Here is a 20,264-nt window from a genome sequence, read left to right on the forward strand (position 1 = left end):
GACCTCACATGGTGGAGACAAAGCAAGTTCTCTTGTGTCTCTTCTCAAAAGGTCACTCATCCCATCATGAGAGTCTTGCCTTCCTGACTTCATCTAAATCTAATGACCTCCCAAAGACCCACCTCCAAATACCATCACAAGGGAAATTTCCACAGAAGCACCAGCAGAGGTGACAGGTCCATACCATCTCCTTTACCTGGTTAATTCCTACCTCTTATTTTAATTCAGTTCAGGTACTATTTCTTCACCACCTCACAAGAAGATGACCAAGACTGCCTTAATCCTGCGATGTCCTCATTTATTTCTTTAGATTTTTTTTTTTTAACAAGACGTGAGGCTTGACTTCAGGGCCTGGGCACTGTCCCTGAACTTCTTTCATTCAAGGTTAGCACTCTGCCACTTGAGCCACAGTGCCATTCTGGCCTTTACTGATTATTTGGTACTGAGGAATCGAACCCAGGGCTTCATGCATTGTTGGTTGGCGGCCAACTTTCTGGGGCCTGGTGGCTTGTTCTGCCTGGCCATCTGAGTTTCAAGGTCTTCCTGACCTGGCCTGACCAGGAGCATCAACCCCCTTACCATAAATGTCCTAATTATATCTCACTGACTATGAAGTTTCTGAGTTCCTCTTCTTGCAGGCTTCTTCCTCTATAACTACTCCCCTAGCTAAATGGCTTATTCTGATGGGCACAGCCTCACAGCCTTGCTGGTATTAAACTTTTCCTCCCCGCTTGGACATGTGTGGTCTACTTTATCCGGTTAAGACGTCTAACATGCATGCCAGGCAAGCACTCTACCACGAAGCCACATTCCCAGCCCTTTTTGGAATTTTTTTAAATGCTGTAATTCAATTTCTTGTCTGTTTCTCTGATAGATGAGTTCTTTAAAGGTAAGAGTGTCGTCTCATTCAACTGCATGCTCTGAAAAATCTAGTACAGTTCTTGGCACGTGGCAGGCAACCTTTAAGACCGGGCCCGGAGTGGTAGTGCAGGCATGTAATCTAAGCACTCCAAAGATGATGCTTGTCTGTAATGCAAGCATACAATCCTCCTGAGGCAGAGGGGATTTTGAGTTTGAAGACTGCCTGTGCTACAAGATTAATGAGACCTGGTCTAAAAAAAATTAGCAAAAAGTATCCTCCTTGATTAACTAAAACCTAGAATCTCCTTTACCTGGTTGACATTGGCACAGCCTCGTTAGCATCTGCAGCTCTTACTGTCAGGTCGGGAGAACACCCCCAGGATGTTGCCTAGTAACCACGCGGGAAAGATGCAGAGAGCCGAGAACGCGAACTGCTCAGCGTCCAATCACGAAGAGCGAGCTGCTCCGCAACCAATCAGAACCTCGCATTCAGGGAGCCAATAGGAGCTTCGAGAGCCCCTCACCCAGGCCGCACAACACTTCCCGTGGTGAGGCGGCAGCCGTAAAGCAGTTCCCTCGCACGACCCTGGTCCCCGCGCGCTGACGTGGGAGCGCCGAGTTCCCGGGCGCGCTTCCTCCCCGCCGGGGCGCCACACTCCCGGAGCCGGGGTCCCCAAGTGGGTCGCGGCGGCATCCTCAGGCCAGGCCCCGGGGGGAGGGGGCGGCCTGGCGGCAGTGGCGGGGTCCGCACGGGCCGCGAAAGCGGGGCCATGGAGCCGGGGGAGTCGGGGAAGGTAGGACTGGAAGGGCCGGGGGACCCCCACTCCCTTCCGGCGGAGCCCGGGCCGGGGCCCCGGCGCGGTGGGCGGGCCGGACGGGCGCGGGGCCCGCAGCGGCGACCGCCTGGCGGGGAAGCGCCTGAGCCCGCCTGCCCCGCGCCCCGGCGCCTGCGCGCTCCTGCGGCCCCGCCCACCGCGGGGGCTCTGGGGAGATCCGGCTCCATCTGAAGTCTGGCGGGTGGGGACTGGGAGGCCTGGTGGGAGCCCGGCCCGCCCAAATTCACCTAACCCAGGGAGGGCTGAAAAGAAGCAGCATCAGACATAGTTCCTGCCCACTTTTCTCTCTTTTGTTGTGCCAGTACTGGGGTTTCAACTCATGGTCTTATTCTCTCGCTTAAGGCTGGTGCTTTAGCACTTGAGCCACACCTCCACTTTGGGCTTTTGGGGTGGTTGATTGGGGAGAAGTCTCTCGGACTCTTCTGTTGACTTTGAACAGTGATTGTCAGATCTCCCTCCGCCTCCTGAGGAGCTAGGGTTCCAGGTGTGAGACATCTAGCTTTTGCCCTCTTCAAGGCTATCTGTTCCATGGAGGCATCTGGGCATTGCTTGGAAGTATTCCACAAGTTTCCTTGAGGCTTTGGGCAAGAAGAAGATGTGAGTTGGAAGATGAGGTGGAGGGAAAGTGCTTGGGAGTAGTTAAGATGGTTTGACAGGATGGCTAGAGTTCCAAGGCATTGTCAGCAAAGACCAGCGTGATTGTGTGTGGATACTGACTAGGACACAGCCCTTTGGAGATCTATCTGGAGAACTTTCTGGATGTACTTGTAGGTAGTCCCTTGGTGTGGATGGGGCCTGTGTCTGCTAGGCAAGTGCTCTATCTAGTGAAATAAATCCCCAGCTCTTATAGCCAATTATTTATTGATTTTTGTCTTTTAAAACTCAGAACCTGGGCACTGTCCCTTATCTTTTTTTGCTTGAGGCTGGCACTCTACCAATTGCTTTAGGTGGTTAATTAGTGATATGAGTCTCAGACTTTCCTGCTAGGGCTGGTTTCAAACCGTGGTCCTCAGAGCCTCAGCCTCCTGAGTTAGGAAGGATTACAGGCATGAGCCACTGGTACCCAGTTCTTGCAGCCAATTCTCCAGGCTTATTTCTCATTTTGGTACAGAGGAGATTCCCCAATATTTTCAAGAGCTTATTGAGTCTATTCATTAAAAGGGTGTTCACTGAATAAGCATTTGTGCTTGGCAGTTTGCATTGAGTGCTGTCCCCAAGCTCTTCAATAACTTGGACCAGACTGGAATAGGCCATCCATCCACCAGAGAAAAAAGGATAAGGGGGGATATTTTAGTGCTGTAGTTTTTCCTAGGAAGGCCTCCAGCTCACAAAAGTAGTTACTTCTTGTTTTAAGCCCTCTTTCCATCCTCCCCTCCTTCCCCAACCTACAGTGACATGCTTTCTAGACCAAGACAATAAAGCTCAACAGAACCTAAAGTGAACTAAAGCACGCCAAGCCCTATGTTAAACATCATTATTCTGTTTCTGTATTTATGTATCATAGTTGTCTGTTACTATGTTATAAGAATTTAATCTTGTTGATTTTAAATCTGTTTTTCTTTGTATCACCAAAACTTAAATAATAAATGTATGTCAAATGAAACAAGGAGTTGAATGCCTATGAAATTCTTTCTATATACCATGGCAGTTGAGAGAGGGGTGGTACTGGTGAAAAAAATAAGCTTTCGGGCTGGGAATGTGGCTTAGTGGCAGAGTGTGGTCTAGCATGCTTGAAGCCCAGCTTCAATTCCTCAGTATGACATAAACAGAAAAAGTTGGTAGTGGCACTGTGGCTCAAGTGGTAGAGTGCTAGTCTTGAGCAAAAGAAGCTCAGGGGCAGTGCCAACGCCCTGAGTTCAAACCCCAGGACTGACAAAAAAAAAAAAGCTACCAGCGTACAGTTCTCAAGTGCCAAGCACTAGGATGGAAATCCATACTTCCTAGCTCAGGAAAGCAATGCAGTTAAGAAATCCTTCAAGAAAGAAGTGGACTGGGAAGTAGATTCCTGATGGCTGCCTAACCTCTAAGGAACTAGAGGAAATAAACAGCCTGGGATCTAAAGTGTGACATTTGGACAATGCTTCAAAGATAATTACTGCTCTGCTGAGCAGCAGAGCGAAGATTTCACGTGGACAAGACAGAAAAGGCTGAGTTTCAGATACAGGGAATTTGGATGTTAGCACAGAGAACTTCCAGAAATACTCCTAGCACTCTACTATGGAAGGGATTCCTTTTATTCAAGCAGAGTGTGTTTTCTTTATGTTGTAATCACTTGAAGCTGAAGGCTCTTATAATGTTTAAGACAGGGCTGTCAGGTAGATCTGAGAAGATACTTCTGTGTCATCCCAATTCAGTCCTGGCCACACTCCTCGTGCATTGTGCACTAGGGTGAAAGACCCATTCCCTCGTTAGCTTGAGAAAAGGTGTCAACAGGAACCCTTCTCTGCCTTGGCTATGAGTGCTTTAACCTGTACCAATGAAACAGATGGCCTGCAAGTCCAGCATTCATCCTGGAACCTGCCTTCAACAGCATCTTGGTTCAAATCCCCTCCTCCCCACTTAGTTCTGCTGACTGTCTTTATGTGTCCCTGTTCCTGGCGGTATATGCCTCCTTTTAATGGAGCCCATTTTTCAGTAGCTTTTGGAAAACTAATCACGCTAGGCTTTAGAAGACTAATTACAGATAGTTACTAAAGCATACATTTTGTAATACAACTCCATTTTTGTTCTTAAAGCTTGCATTTTGTAGATTCATAACAAAATACTTGGAGGTGACATGCTAAGTATTAACAGTAATTGTCTCAAACTTAGTTGGCTGGCTTGGCCGGTGCTCTGCCATTTGAGTCAAGCCTCCAGCCTTGCTTTTTGTTGACTATTTTTGGAGCTAAGAGTCTAATGGACTTTTCTGCCTGAATTATAACCCCAGCCCTGACTTATTTTAATCTCTTTGAAAGCCAGATGGGATGTTGATTCCAGCTCTAAAGCCATCAGCACCCAGCTGTAAATAACTTTTAACTGTTTCTGGACATCTGCTACATCTCCCCAAGTGAAGATTCATCCTGTTTCAAGTGCCATACATTGCTGCTGAGCCACTGGTTGAGGAGTGGGGTTGGGGAGAAGCCAGGTGAAGAACATAGAGGAAAAGATATAAAATTTCCCCAGTTGTAACATTCCTTGTGACTTGTTTTGGTGGATGGCACATCCTAGAAGAATGGATCTCATTCTCACTGATTTTCAAGACATGGAGTAATTACATTATCTCATCACACAGATGATCTGTGTGATGAGATAATACCTTTTCCTCTCTGCCTCAACCTGGTAAATTCTCAGAGCAGAGGCTCCCTCAGATGATCCTGAACACTGATGGATGTGGAAGACACATCTCAGGAAGAAGTTGATGCTCACAGGTGTTATTTTCCTTCCAGACTCCTGTGACGTTTGATGACATCACAGTGTACTTGCTCCAGGAGGAATGGATGCTGCTGAGTCAGCAACCGAAGGGCCTCTGTGATTCTGATAAGCTGATGGCACCCCTAGGTATAGATCCTGTATGTCTCCTGCATGTCAGTCTAGATCATCTTCTCCAACCTTTTCTGGGCCAGGTCATGCTAGGGAATGTTCTGGAATCCTACCATTTTTCTAGGCAACACTGCCCATCTTTTCAATCCCATAGCTTGCATTATTGTATACAGTGGAACAGCCCTTCTCCCCTTAAATTGGTCAAGACAGGTAGAAAAATCTAGCATGCCAAGGAGTGACCTTAAAATCTGTCCCTTGCATGCCTTCTGCTTACCACACAATGTCAGAGCCTGGGGAATCTGTGGAGCCTCAGGACCATGGAGGAAATAAATAGAAGTAAATAGCGGTGGAAAGATCACCAGATTTGCAGCGTTGCAAGTCTGGTCTCATTGTCCCAGCTCCACCTGTGGATCCTGACTGCCTTTGGCTGTGAGTCGCAGTGGCTCTGACCATAGGATTTCAAAGCGAATTCCATTTGTCTCTCTTTTAAAGGGAAAAACCAGATGGGCTGCATGGAGGAAACGGATGTGCGGGGACCTTCCAGGGAGAGTGGCCAGTCCCCACCACCTCAGAAGGAAGCCTGCCTGGCCTCCATCAGGGCAGAGAGTGGCATCATCCAGCGAGTCTGGAGGGGAGAAAGCAAGAAATCCGTGAAGCCCCGCTCTATCCAGAAGTCCTGGTTTGCACAGTTTCCCTGGCTGATCATGAACGAGGAACAGACAGCTCTGTTTTGCTCTGCCTGTCGAGAATACCCATCAGTCAGGGACAAACGGTCAAGGCTAATAGAAGGCTATACAGGACCGTTCAAGGTGGAGACGCTGAAGTACCATGCCAAAAGCAATGCCCACATGTTCTGTGTCAATGCTTTGGCCACCAGGGACCCCATCTGGGCAGCCCGGTTTCAGAGCATCAGAGATAGATCTGCAGATATCCTGACCAACTCCAAGCACTTCTTCCCTGCGGATTATCCTGTGTTCTTCCCTTCAAGGTCTCTAGGAGACTTAGGTAGCATGAGTGAGCTCCTGCCAAGCTCAAGAGCTGAACCAGAGGAAACTGGACGGTGTGGAGCCCTCCCTTCATTGCATCAAGATTGCCTGTCAGATTTGAGGCAAAAAGAAGTCACCACTGGCATCCACAGCTCCTCAGATGCGAACCTTTTATGTAATGATGCTGTTGAACCCTGCAGCCAGGTAGTAGTGTGTTTACAACGATGGCTGCATCTTACTGAGGGAGTGTATATTGGGAATAGCACATGTTGCATGATGAAGATGCAAAAGGAATAACAGCAATAGCCAGGTGTTAACACTGTGGCGTCTTCGCGAGCTCACATGCTTCTGATGAACCGTGTGCAGGTAGCATCTTATTTAAGACCACTCTCCCAGCATATCTCCATTTTTTAAAGGTTACAGAGTATTATTAGTGGGACAGTACATTTGAATTTCTGATATATAAAGAATGATCATCTTTACCCAGAATCTAAAACAACCACAGAACTCAAGAAATAATTCCTGGTCATATAAGGACCATTAATTGAATTAGTAAACAGTATTGAAAATTTTTAAATTTTAAGTTTGACTCAAGTGTCTCATGCTTATAATTCTAGCCACTCAGGAGGCTGAGATCTGGAGGACTATGGTTCAGGGCCCGCCAAGGCAGAAAACTCCTTCCAGGCTCAGTCTCCAAAATATTGAGTGGAAGGCAGGACTGAAGGGATGGCTCAAATGGTAGAGTACCAGCCAAATAAGCACATGGCCTTGTGCACTTGCTCGGCAGGCATTCTACCACTTGAGCCATGCCTCCCCCTGGCTTTTTGCTGTTAGTTATTTTTCAAATAGGGTCTTACGCTTTGTCAGCCTAGACCACAGTCTTGCTACTTATGTTTCCTGTGGTATTGCTGGGATGAGGGAGATGAGCTACTGTTTGAAATACAGACTTGGGCTGGGAAGGTGGCTTGGAGGTAGAGTGCTTGTCTTGCATGCATGAGGCCCTGGGTTCGATTCCTCAGCACCACATAAGCAAAAAGAAAAAAGCCAGAAGTGGCGCTGTGGCTCAAATGGTAGAGCGCTAGCCTTGAGCTGAAGAGCTGAGGGACAGTGCCCAGGCCGAGTTCAGGCCCCATTACTGGACCCCCCAAAAAAATATATATAGTCTTAACTAGCTTTGCCTGGGCCAGCTTCAAATTGCTTTCCTCCTGATCTCTGCCTCCTGAATGATTCTTTAACTCTCAGTGAGGAATAAATTCCTCTGAGTGCATCTAAGTCTCTGTGGGCTTCCCTGGAATAAAGGATCCTCGAAGGCCATGGGAAGCGGTGTGGGGTGTCTGGCTTGCAGTGTGGGCTGAGTGACGCTGCTCTCTGTTGCAGGAACCTCCTGAGGAGAGGTCACCAGAGGCTACGGTGGTGGTGGCAGAACCCCCAGTGGTGTTTGAGGACGTGGCTGTGTATTTCACCCAGGAGGAGTGGGGCCTGATGGACAAGCGGCAGAAGTGCCTGTACAGAGATGTGATGCGGATGAACTATGAGCTCCTGGCTTCTCTGGGTAAAGCTTCCCCAGCCTTTCATATGCCGCCATCATTTGACTGAGGACTCCACAGGAGCAGCTGTGGCGCTCAACGCCTTCCCATTTCTGCCTTCTCCTTGTCCTGGCAGAGTGATCCTGCCGTCTGTCCCCAGAACACTCCCTGCTTTGAGATACTGTACTGCCTCCTCATCCTTCTTCTTGTCCACCTGTCTGTCCATCCTGCACCTGACATTTACCGAATACCTACAAATGCAGGAAGAGTGGAGGTGTGGCTTCAGAAGGCTGGTAGGTGTGTGGGAGAGGCAGGCATTGGCGTGAGGAACTTTCAGACTATAGGAGTTACATAGGAGAGCCCTGGAACTGAACTCCTGATTCTGTCAAATGGGGGAGGGAGGGGCCTGTGGTTGGCAGAGAGGAACTGTTTCTAAGGAGGAGGAAGGGCAGCTCCATGGAGAACTGGAGCAGCTTGAGCGTGGCATGGAGGTTAATGGGCCTCTCAGGGAGTTTTGCACACTTTGGTGCTGAGGTCCTCCATCTTGCCCAGGTACAAGCGCGGGGTGGCAACTTCGGACACTGGTGTCATTAGGCCTGGGCTTCAGAGACTCGGAGGGCGGTAGTGGCTTTTGTATCCTCTCTGCAATGGTTCTCATTCTTTACTCTGGCCCCTTCACTTTGTCCTTCACTTTCAGCAGCAGGAACTAAATAGTAATATCACTTTTCAGAAGATCCTAGTTATTTAGCTGTTGAATGTCTAAGCTGATCGTGCCTATTGAGAATTCACTAGACTCAAAAAAAACTTTGTGTATGTTTATTACTAATTAAATTCTCTGTCTTTTAGAATCAAGCTCAATACTAACATTGTTGAGATTAAATAATAAGTATAAGATTTATTTTTAGAACCGAGCACTGGTGGCTCATGCCTGTCATCCTAGCTACTCAGGAGGCTGAGATCTGAGGATCGTGGTTCAAAGCCAACCCGGGCAGGAAAGTCCGTGAGACTCTTATCTCCAGTAAACCACCAAAGAACTGGAAGTGGTGTTGTGGCTCAGTGGTAGAGCGCTCGCCTTGAGCTGAGACAGTGCCCAGGCCCAGAGTTCAAGCCCCATGACCGACCAAAAAAAATTTACTTTTAGAAATGATTCTTTCCTGTCTCTTTTAGTCTGCAGTCTGACTTGTAAGGTTTGTTCTGGCAGTCACAATTCCCATGTAGGTCATTGTTGGCTCTCGGGCCTCACTGAGAACTGGATGGGGAAACGAGACTGGCCGCCTGGGCTCATCAGGTTATGTGGCAAGGCTCAGCCCGCCGTGGGTCTTTGTGGACATCATACTTCTGTTCTTACCATTTGAGAAAAGCCAGCTTATTTTCCTATAATTGTTTACAACTGAAAAGACAGAATTAGAACTGAAAACATTTATTTTAGGTTTTACAATTATTGAACCTGGTTTTTGCTTGGTTTTTGTGTTTTGCAGTTCTGGGGATAAATCCTAGTACACCTTGTACACATTTTTTTCAGTCCTGGGGCTTGAACTCAGGAACTGGGTGCTGTCTGTGAGATCATTTTGCTCAAGGCTAGTGCTCTACTGCTTGAACCACGGTGCCATTTTGGCTTTTTCTGAGTAGTTTTATTGGACAGCTTTTTCTGCCCAGGTTGGCTTCAAACAGTGATCATCAGATCTCAACCTCCTGAGTAGCTAGGATTATAGGCGTGAGCCACCAGTGCCTGGCTTATTTTACCTGTTTCTTTAAGTAGATTTATTTCAACTTGATGCAGTTGAATTTAATATTAATTTCTATCCATTTAGCAATTAAATGGCATATACTGAAGCTTCTTAACAGATTTACATTTCTGTGTGTGTGTGTGTGTGTGTGTGTGTGTGTGTGTGTGTGTGTGTATGAACTCAGGGCCTCATATTTGTTTGACTTGTGTTTTACCACTTGATATATGTCTCCGGTCCAGCTTTTTGCTAATGATTTGAAGATGGAGTCTTGCAGCTTTTTCTACTCAGGATGGCTTTCAAGTATGGTCCTCTAGATCTCAGTAGCTAGGATTACAGAAAAGGGTCATCAGCAATTTAATTTTTGTTATATCTTTTTTTTTGTCAGTTGTGGGGCCTGACTCTGGGCCTGGGCACTGTCCCTCAGCTCTTCAGCTCAAGCTACCACTTGGGCCACAGCGCCACTTCCAGCTTTTTCTGCTTATGTGGTACTGAGGAATCAAACCCAGGGCCTCATGCTTGCAAGGCAAGCACTTTAACTCTGAGCCACCTTCCCAGCCCTTGTTATATCTTTAATGTTGATTTATTTAGGACTGTTATGCCTATCATTCTGTAGAGCTTTATTGTTTTATTTCCATTTTTAAACTCTGGTTTCAGACATCAACTATATTTGATGAGGTCTCTTGTTTTCCCTATAAACTAAGATTTCCCTAGAAATCTCATGTATATTCTACTGTTAACAAACTAGTATTGGTCAATAACAGAAACATCAGTGATGGTGTGGGTACCTCTGTTTTTTATTAGGAAAGGTGTTGTCATATGGTAAGTGGGCAGGGCCCCTTATGGGAAGCCACAAGGACATGAGCAGGAGAGCTAGGATCAGGCAGAAGACATCAAGAGGCCTGCTTCTGCATGGGTCATGTGACTGTGCCTGGGGGGGTGAGGGGGGGAGGTAGGAGCTAATTGTAAGCCAAGCCATTTCTGTGGATGTTTATGGAATGTGGTTAATAGCCTCTGTGTGTGTGTGTGCGCACGCGCGCATGTGTGCACTTGCTGTGGTTATGTCCCCTCAGTCCTTTTCCATTGCTAAGGCACAAAAAACACTGCTTGGAAATCCCCTTCTATGTCACCTGTTCTGAAGGAAACAAAAAAGAAGAGGTTTTGCCAGGTGCCAGTGGCTTAAACCTGTAATCCTAGCTACTCAGGAGGCTAAGATCTGAGGATCATAGTTCAAAGCCAGAGCAGGAAAGTCCATAAGAATCTTACCTCCACTTAAGCACCCCAAAAAAGGTAAAGAAGAGCTGTGGCAGAGTACTAGCCTTGAGGGGAAAAGTTCAGGGATAGTTCCCAGGCCCCAAGTTTAATTCCCCAGGACCAGCATCAAAAGAAAGAAAGGAAGGAAGGAAGGAAGGAAGGAAGGAAGAAAGGGAGGAAGGAAGGAAGGAAGGAAGGAAGGAAGGAAGGAAGGAAGGAAGGAAGGAAGGAAGGAAGGAAGAAAGGGAGGAAGGAAGGAAGGAAGGAAGGAAGGGAGGAAGGGAGGGAGAGAAAAAAAGAGAGAAAGAAAGAAGAAGAAGGAAGAGAAGAAGAGGAGAAGAAGGAGGAAGAGGAGAAGGAAGAGGAGGAGAAGGAGGTGGTGTGGTTGTGGTAACAAGCCACAGCTTCAAAGAGGTTTGATCAGGGTACCATCCTCCTGGGACCAGAAGGTGGCCAGTTCCCAAAGAGAATATAATCTCAGGCAAACTGATTTGAGGACATTCCATTTGTTTTTAATTATTCTTTGAAAAATAGTTGGTTGTTTCTGTTTTTGTTTTTTGCGGTCGTAGGGCTTTAACTCTGGGCCTGGGCGTTACCCCTCAGCTCTTCAGCTCAAGGCCAGTGCTCTACCACTTGAGTCACAGCGCCACTTATGGTGGTTTTCTAGTGGTTAATTGGAGATAAGAGTCTCACGGACTTTCCTGCCTGGGCTGGCTTCAAACCATGATCATCAGATCTCAGCCTCCTGAGTAGCTAGGATTACAGGCATGAGCCACCAATGCCAGGCTTAAAAAATAGTTCTTAATTATATTTTCTAATCAGAGTAGCTTCCATACTACAGTGCCAGTCCCCTGTTGCACCTTGATGCTGTCTTCCTCTCAGAAGTCTTTCCATAAGCTGACTTCCTTTTTTTTTTTTTGTCAGTTGTGGGGCTTGAACTCTGGGCTTGGGTGCTGTCCCTCAGCTCATCAGCTCAAGGCTAGCACTCTACCACTTGAGCCACAGCGCCACTTCCGGTTTTTGAGTGGTTTATTGGAGATAAGAGTTTCTTGGACTTTCTTGCCCGGGCTGGCTTTGAACCGTGATCCTCAGATCTCAGCCTCCTGAGTAGCTAGGATTACAGGCGTGAGCCACCGGCGCCCAGCTGACTTCTTATTTCTAAATAATATATTACATGTTTTACCAGAAGCAATGACTTTAGCAGAAGCACAGAGCAAATAGCTTCCGTCCCCTTAACTCTGATTCACTCCGGTGCTGGGGCTCTCCCTGCTCATCTCTGGGTCAGCCTAGGACAGGACTCTTTTTCTAGCCATCCACAGATAACAGAATGGCCGCCAGGCCATGAGCAAAATGCCCAGAACCAGATTCTTCAGAGTTAGATCTTCTGATTTACAAGAACACAGCTAACTATTGCATATTGAATTTAAAGGATAGCCTAGCTGCTGTTGGCTTAGAAATACAGAGATAGAGATAAAAAACATTTAGGAATAAATTGAAGAAATTTAGTTGTAGGTTGTGATTATAGTATTTATATCAATGGTAAATTTTTGAGTTTTGATCATTTACTTATGTGTATAGGACATACTTGTTTTCTGTTACTATATAACAAAGTCCCACGAACTAATTTGTTGTCTCATATCTGTCATCCTGGCTACTCAGGAGGCTGAGATCTAAGGATCATGGTTCAAAGCCAGCTAGGGCAGGAAGCCTGTAGGTCAGAAGTCCAGGTAGGCTTGGCTGCCTTTTCTGCTTCAGGTTTCTCAGGGCCAAAGTTGGGGTGCTGGGCTGGGACTGGGAGGAGATTGGACTCTTACCTGGAAGCCTTGGGAAGGGATGGCTGGAAGCCTGTGTAAGTTGGTGGTAGAATCTGGGTCCTTGTAGCCGTGGAACTAAGGGCCTGGTTTTCTTCTTGGTCATTGGCACAGCTCGCTAGTCCTTTCTCTGTGACACTCCAGCCTTAGGCAACAGTGTGTGGAGTAGGCCTGTGCTTTGACTATGGATTCCCTACCAAATGGAGAATGCATCCAGCTTTAGGGCTTCCCAAAGCCACCTGGGTGACTACCTTTTGTCACTTGCAAGTGATCACTGCAGTGATGTCCTGTGTGTCACTCCCAAGGGTGACACTCACCTTCATCAGGCTGGGCTTCTGTTCTACCTACACCTTTGAGAACAAACGTTCAGGCCTGTGTAACAGTAAAATACCTAGACTTCATTTAATGCCAGAACTTGACCTTCTCACCTCCACCTGCTTTAGCTCTGGAATCTGAAGCCAGGCAGTGGGAAGAGAGGGATTCTCTGCCCACCAACTGCTTCCAGGATTGACACATTGAGGAAAGATAGGGTGATGGATGGGTGAATAGCAAAGGTACAAGAGAAGTCTTAGCCTGTGTCAGACATCAGCGATTACTAGCGGTGTCTGTTTAAGGCAGATTCTTCATTCGCTCATGAGTGGGTGCTGTGGGGGTCCACCCCCTTCGTCACCACTGGGACCTCTCACATGCTGTCCCCTCAGTGTCTTGGATGAATGCCCTCCTTGCCTCTGCCCCTGTTGTAGGATCCTCCATGGGGGAGTCACACCAAGAGACAGCTGTGAGCAGAGTCCCTTCAGGACAGCTCCAGCCTCTTCCCTTCCTTGTATTGGCTCAGGCCTACATCATGAAAAACACGTGCATAGCCTTTGCTGGGACGTGTGCTGTCAGCCTCACAGCCCCAGAGAACATGGCTCAGGATACTGTTCTCATCAGGCTTATGGTTACAGGATAAGAAACTACCTTTCGGGCTGGGAAGGTGGCTCAGTGGTAGAGCGCATGCCTTGCATGCCAGAGGCCCTGGGTTCGATTCCTCAGCACCACATAAGCAAAAAAAAAAAAAGAAACTACCTTTCCTGTAGTAGGGGAAGGGCTCAAAATCCACTTGGCCACCTTCTCCAAAAACTCTAATACTTAACTTTCTTCCATTTCATCTCTTTGATGCCTTCTTCACAGGCAAGGAAAAGGGTTATTCTCTTTCTAAATGTATCTCTACAATGCAGTTTGGAAGATGTAGGTGATAGTCCCCCCCACACACACACCTTTTCTTCAGTTGTGGGGCTTAAACTCAGGGCCTGGGCACTGTCCCTGAACTTTTTGCTCAAGGCTAATGCTCTACCATGTTAAGCCACAGCACCACTTCCAGTTTTCTGTTTGTTAATTGGAGTTGAGTTTCTTGGACTTTCCTGCTCCGGCTGGCTTTGAATGGTGATCTCACATCACAGCCAGTGGCTCATGCTTGTAATCCTAGCTACTTAGGAGGCTGAGATTTGAGGATCACAGTTCAAAGCCAGCCTGGGCAGGAATGTCCATGAGACTCTTATCTCCAGTGAATGGCCAGAAAACCAGAAGTGGTTCTATGGCTCAAGTGGTAGAGTACTGGCCTTGAGCTGAAGAGCTGAGGGACAGCGCCAGGAGTTCAAGACCCACAACTGACAAAAGAAAGAAAGAAAAAGTCTATATACACCTTTACCTACACATTAAGGCATATAAAGAAGTAGTAATGAATTTTATGAATTTTATCTTAAAGGAAGTAGTTTATGTGTATATCCCTGAATAATAATAGCCATATTTTAAGTAAAGGGCATTGCTTACTCCAAAGGCCCCTTTAATCAGAGTTCAGGGCTCATGGTAGGTGGTAGGTATTTTCAAGGTCACTTTAAGCACTCCTTGGCAAGCCTGTGCAGATAGCCACTTGCACAAAGGCTGGCCAAGCCGGGGGCGCATGGGTGGGACAGTGGTTTCCACTCCTTTCCTTTTCATCTCTGACTTTGTGTTTCCTCTTGTTTCCTTCTTCCTCTTGTGGCTGCATCTCTCTGGTTCCTAGCCCCCTTGGCTGACTGATGGAACTACAGAAATGATCCACCCCTGTCAGGGCCTCCGCCATCTCTGACCTCCTCGCTGGCATCCTGCATGGGTATGGCTCATCTGGATAGGTGTGCGCTCAGCCTGCTCTGATGACCTGATTGCCAAGGCCAACCCCAGCCATCCCTGCAAATCGCAGGGCCGGATCTAGCTCGAGGCGGGCATGTGACTGCCAGTCCACAGCAGTGATAGCAGCATTACTTCATTTCTGTGCTAGGGCCTGCTGCTGCCAAGCCAGACTTGATCTCAAAACTGGAACGGAGAGCTACGCCCTGGATCAAGGACCCAAACCAGCTAAAGTCAGGGAAAGGCCACCCCTCAGGTGAGTCAGACACAAAGTTCTGAAGGTCACGTGACATTGATTTAGCCATGCTCATCTTGGACCAGTTATTCACTGGGCTTTGGGTAGACAAAGATAAATAAGAAATTTAATCTACCCAAGACTGGTCTGGGAAACACATGATGGGAAAGATGAGGTCCCTGAATGAGCTGGAGTGCGAAGGGAGCCATGGTGGAGCTGATGAGAGGAGGTAAGTGGGATCCACAGCGGGGAGGCTGCTGCGGGGCTGAGAGGCGATCCTCTCTCTTCCTCCTGGGCAGTCCCTGCACCGGCAGCTCTACAGTCTGCGTGAATCTCTGCTTTGCACATCTCAGCTCATAGCCTAGTACACAGAAGCTCTGTGTTTCCTTCTGTCTATGCCTTCTTTAGGAGGCTGTTAGGAAACAGATGTTTAACCTGATTTCTTAAAGGATTAAAGCCTCCTGTTTTATCTAATGACATCTGTGTTTGGGAGTGGTTAAGCTTATTAGTATCTGATTCCTGCATAGCTGGGGAGATGGGGCTGGGAAGGCAGCTAAAGAAGCCACTAGTGGGGCTGGGAAGGTGGCTCAGTGGTAGAGCGCTTGCCTTGCATGCCTGAGGCCATGGGTTCGATTCCTCAGCACCACATAAGCAAAAAGAAAAAAGCCGGAAGTGGTGCTGTGGCTCAAGTGGTAGAGCGCTAGCCTTGAGCTGAAGAGCTGAGGGACAGCGCCCAGGCCCAGAGTTCAGGCCCCACGACTGGACCCAAAAAAAAAAAAAAAAGAAGCCACTAGTATCTGCCAGCACTCTGGGGAAGCCAGAATGGGTTTCAAAAAGTGATGGAGAAAGGTTTAAGTAGATCACCAATAACCTCTTCTGCACTTCCCGGGTGGGCGGGGCGTCTTCACCTGCAGCACTCACTGAACGCAGTATTGAACTGGCAGAAGCCTGTGGAACTTGGGACAGCAAAACTCAGCGCCATTTCATTTTCTCCAAAGTGAAAAAGAAGGCGATGACCGTAAGCAAGGCAGACACCCAGGTCTCAGCTGCAGAATCTACACCGCTTCCAGCTCTGCCCATGGAGACATGGCCCTCCTACTGCCCTGCCAGTATGCATGAAGTAGACGAGGGCAGACCTCAGAAAGTCAGCAGGACTTATAGACCTCGTTCCATCCAGAGGGCATGGTTTGAGCAGTTCCCCTGGCTAGTCATTGACCCCCAAGAGACCAAGCTGTTCTGCTCAGTCTGCAAAGAACGACCTAGTGTCCACGACAAATCATCGCGGTTAGTCCAGGGTTACACTGGGCCTTTCAAAGTGGAGACTTTAAAATACCACGAAGTCAGCAAGGCCCACCAGCTCTGCGTCAACACCGTGGAAAGCCAAGACGGCGGCAGCCCTCATGCCGCTCTCGCTCCAGAGATCTCCAGCGACCTCATGGCCAACATGGAGCACTTCTTCAATGCCGCCTACTCCATCGCCTACCACTCCAGGCCCCTGAATGACTTTGAGAAGGTCCTGCAGCTTCTGCAGAGCACCGGCACTGTGATCTTAGGCAAGTACCAAAACCGTACCGCATGCACTCAGTTCATCAGATACATCTCCGAGACGCTGAGGAAGGAGATCCTCAGTGAACTCCGGAGCTCCCCATGCGTGAGCGTGCTGCTAGACAGCTGCACGGACTCCTCGGACCAGGCCTGTGTGGGGATTTACATTCGCTACTTCAAGCAGATGGAGGTGAAGGAGTCGTACATCACCCTCGCCCCCCTCTACAGCGAGACAGTGGACGGGTACTTTGAGACCATCATTGCTGCCTTGGACGAGCTGGACATCCCTTTCCGGAAGCCTGGCTGGGTGGTGGGCCTGGGCACTGATGGCTCCACCATGCTGAGCGGCAAGGGAGGCCTTGTGGAGAAGTTCCAGGAGCTCATCCCCCAGCTGCTGCCCGTCCACTGTGTGGCCCACCGGCTGCACCTGGCTGTGGTGGACGCTTGTAGGAACATCGACCTGGTAAGGAAATGTGACCGGCACCTGCGAACCATCTTCAAGTTCTATCAGTCCTCCAACAAGAGGCTGAGCGAGCTGCGGGACGGCGCGGCTCCCCTGGAGCAGGAAATCGTCCGTCTGAAGGACTTGAACGCTGTCAGATGGGTGGCCAGCAAGAGGCGCACACTGAACGCGCTCATCGTGAGCTGGCCCACGCTGGCTAGGCACCTCCAGAGTGTGGCTGATGCAGGGGGCCCAGTTGGGCAGAGGGCCAAGGGCATACTGAGGCTGGTAAAGGGCTTCCATTTCATCAAGTTCTGCCACTTCCTTCTGGACTTCCTGAGCATCTTTAGAGCTCTGTCTGAGGTGTGCCAGCAAGACATGGTGCTGATCACAGAGGTGAACTCCACGCTGGGGCATGCCTATGTAGCCCTGGAGACCCTCCGTCACGGGGCGGGGCCCACAGAGGAAGAGTTCAATGCCAGCTTCCAGGATGGGCAGCTTCATGGCATCTTGCTGGCCAGGATGGAAATGGCAGAGCAGCGGTTCCAGGAGGACAGGGAGAGGACAATCCTGACTGGCTTGGAGTACCTCCGGCACAGGTTTGACACAGCCCGCCCCCCGCCACTCAAGCACATGGAGGTGTTCGACACCATGGCCTGGCCAGGTGGCGCTGACCTGGCCCACTTCGGGAATGATAACATTCTCAGCCTTGCCAGGTATTTCGATCTCTCCCTGCCCACAGGGTACAGTGAGGAAGTGCTGCGGGAGGAGTGGCTGGACCTGAAGGTCTCTGCTCAGAATCTCCCGTTCTCCATGCTGTGTAAGAACACCCTGGCCCAGCAGCAGCGCTTCCCCTTGCTGAGCAAGCTCATGGCCGTGGTGATCTGCGTGCCCATCTCCAATTCCTGCTGTGAGCGGGGCTTCAGAGCCATGAACAGGATCAGGACCAATGAAAGAACCAAACTCTCCAACGAGGTACTCAACACGCTCATGATGACGGCAGTGAACGGAGTGGCGGTGACAGAGTACGACCCCCAGCCTGCCATCCAGCGCTGGTACCTGACCTCCTCGGGCCGGCGCTTCAGCCACGTCTACGCCTGCACCCAGCTGCCAGCCCGCTCCCGGGCAGGTGAGTCCATAGGCCCAGTTCTCTCGATGTGGGATATAAAGCACGAAGCCATAGCTGCCCAGTCCCATGCTGAGCCAGAGGTGAGTGGAGCTGCTGCAGGGTGCCCAGCACGTGTGCTGGAGACACGGTACTCCGCTGGAGGAGCATGTGGCTAGAGAGAGCAGGTGCAGATCAGGGCGGCAGGCCGAGTATGGAGACTGTGCAGTTCAGGAGCCTGCCCTAGTTCCACGTCTCGCTCTGCTGCCCAACTAGCTGTGGCACAAGGCAGCTTTCCTCTGCCAGCGAGTTAACACACTTGGAATGCTCAGAGCAGCCTGGCCAGCAGAGCCAGTCATTCTGACGTGATGGCCACTGCCAGAAATCAGGCAAGAGGGCAGGAGGGCCACACTGGGGCATCACACCAGGGCATCACACCGGGTGGGAAGCAGGGGGGGACCCAGTCTGGGCCACTCTGGGCCCTGCAGGGCTTTTCACAGCATGAGTCAGAGTCAGAGTGACCTGGAAGGGAGGTGACAGGCAGGAAATCCCATGGAGCATAGGAGCCAGGGCTGGCATTGCTGACAGGCCCAAGGGTAATCAGTGATGGACTTCAACAAGAAACCCCTCTTCAGCAGTCACTGGGGGTTCTGCAGCTGCTTGTTTACTCAGCAAGGACAGAGCCATTTATGTCTTCCTACCCCCCCCCCCACACACACACATACTTTGTCAGTTGTGGGGCTTGAACTCCGGGCCTAAGTGCTGTCCCTGCGCTCTTCAGCTCAAGGCGAGCACTCTACCACTTGAGCTGCAGCACCATTTCTGGTTTTCTGGTGGTTTATTGGAGATAAGAGTCTCATGGATTTTGCTGCCTGGGCTGGCTTTGAATTGTGATCTTCAGATCTCAGCTACCTGAGTAGCTAGGATTACAGGTGTGAGCCACCAGCGCCCGACTAGGCCAAACATTGCCAGATGTTTCCAGGGACTGCGTAAAGCCAAGGCTGCAGGGGACAGCTGTCTGCAGCACACAGCCCCAAGGACCGCACTGGTTGTGGGGAGGTACTCACCCTTTGCTTCATCTACTTGTCATTCTCTTTCCTTCTGTGCAGGCACAGAGCTCAAGAAGGAGGAGGTGGTGGGAGCACTCTGCTCAGAGAAATCTGTGACCCAGAAGATGCTTGTGACACCACCTGGGGAGCCGTGGGCATTCTGAAGGTCATATTCAGCGTCTAAGACTTGCCCCCTACCAGCCCAGGGGTCCACCAGGGTCCTGAGGAGAGGTGGCCTGAAGAAGCCTTTGGGGAACCCCACATGGCCTTGTCCCGGTGGTCATGGGGAGAGGCTAGCTGTCTTGTTTGGGGTATCTCATAAGCCCGGGATGCTGGCAGTGAGACAATGAGGGACAAGGCAGGAGACAGCACCTGTCACCCGGGGGCCTCTTTAAGCTCAGCAATACCCACTAGCACAAAAGTAACCTGGGAAGGTGGTTATCTCAAGTCTCCTTTTAAGGTGCTCCAAGAAAGAGTCCTGTCATGAGCAAGTCGTCGCCACACTTGCACTGATGACAGAACTTCCCCGAAGTGGGGAGACAGTTGGTGGAGGCTGGGGAGAGCTCAGGAACCCTCCTCACCTGTGGCAGCATGCTGGGGAGGTGGCCTACAGGGGAAGTCACCTTGGGGACCCTGGCTTGGAGGAACTCCAGGAGCGGCCATTGCAGACGGCTGACCCCAGCTCCCATGGCAGAAGCCAGGGAGCTTTTGACTGTGGGAAATGGGTCTGGTGAATTTCTCTGCCTCCATCAGCACTGCCTTCAGGAGGAAACAGACAGAAAGCCTTTGTGCAGAGCACCAGAAAACTCCGGGCCACGAGACAGTGCCTGCCCTGGAAGAGCCGGGGCCGCCCCTGCCAGAGCCCTTGCGCTTGGCCACCACCATGCCGAGCCATTTTCCCAAAGAGGCTGCAGGACCCAGGTTGGAGTTGGGGGGCTTGAGGACCAACCCAGCTCTGTGGAAGGCAGTGGTCTGCCCATGGTGAAGCCTTCCTTTTCCATGCCTGTTTCCCTTTGCATACAGCAGCAGAGAATCCAAGTGCCTGCTGGCTCCCGGTCCACCATAGCACTAGCAGAGCAGAGAGCCTACTCCTTGAGAGCAGGCCCAGGGCCTTCACCTCTGTCGGGACAGGCGTGACTGTTGCTGCCCCAGTCCTGCTGCCAGCAGAGGCCCCCTCTCAGGTGCCGCCCTCAGGACAGCTGTGCTCACTGTGCAGGCTGCCC

General features: G+C 49.9%; 1 protein-coding gene across 1 annotated transcript; it reads left to right on the forward strand.

Annotated features, from left to right (window-relative positions):
• Nucleotides 1-1,461: 1,461 nt before the first annotated feature.
• Nucleotides 1,462-19,834, forward strand: Znf862 (zinc finger protein 862). Its single transcript, XM_042677103.1, has 7 exons — nt 1,462-1,655; nt 5,123-5,234; nt 5,709-6,406; nt 7,580-7,754; nt 14,817-14,921; nt 15,815-18,016; nt 19,102-19,834. Exons 1-7 carry the CDS (start codon nt 1,632-1,634, stop codon nt 19,203-19,205), a joined length of 3,420 nt encoding a protein of 1,139 aa, XP_042533037.1. The 5' UTR covers nt 1,462-1,631; the 3' UTR covers nt 19,206-19,834.
• Nucleotides 19,835-20,264: the final 430 nt, after the last annotated feature.

This window comes from Dipodomys spectabilis, unplaced genomic scaffold, assembly GCF_019054845.1.
Source record: "Dipodomys spectabilis isolate Male_0828 unplaced genomic scaffold, ASM1905484v1 ptg000034l, whole genome shotgun sequence".
In the NCBI taxonomy this organism is placed as follows: Eukaryota; Metazoa; Chordata; class Mammalia; order Rodentia; family Heteromyidae; genus Dipodomys; species Dipodomys spectabilis.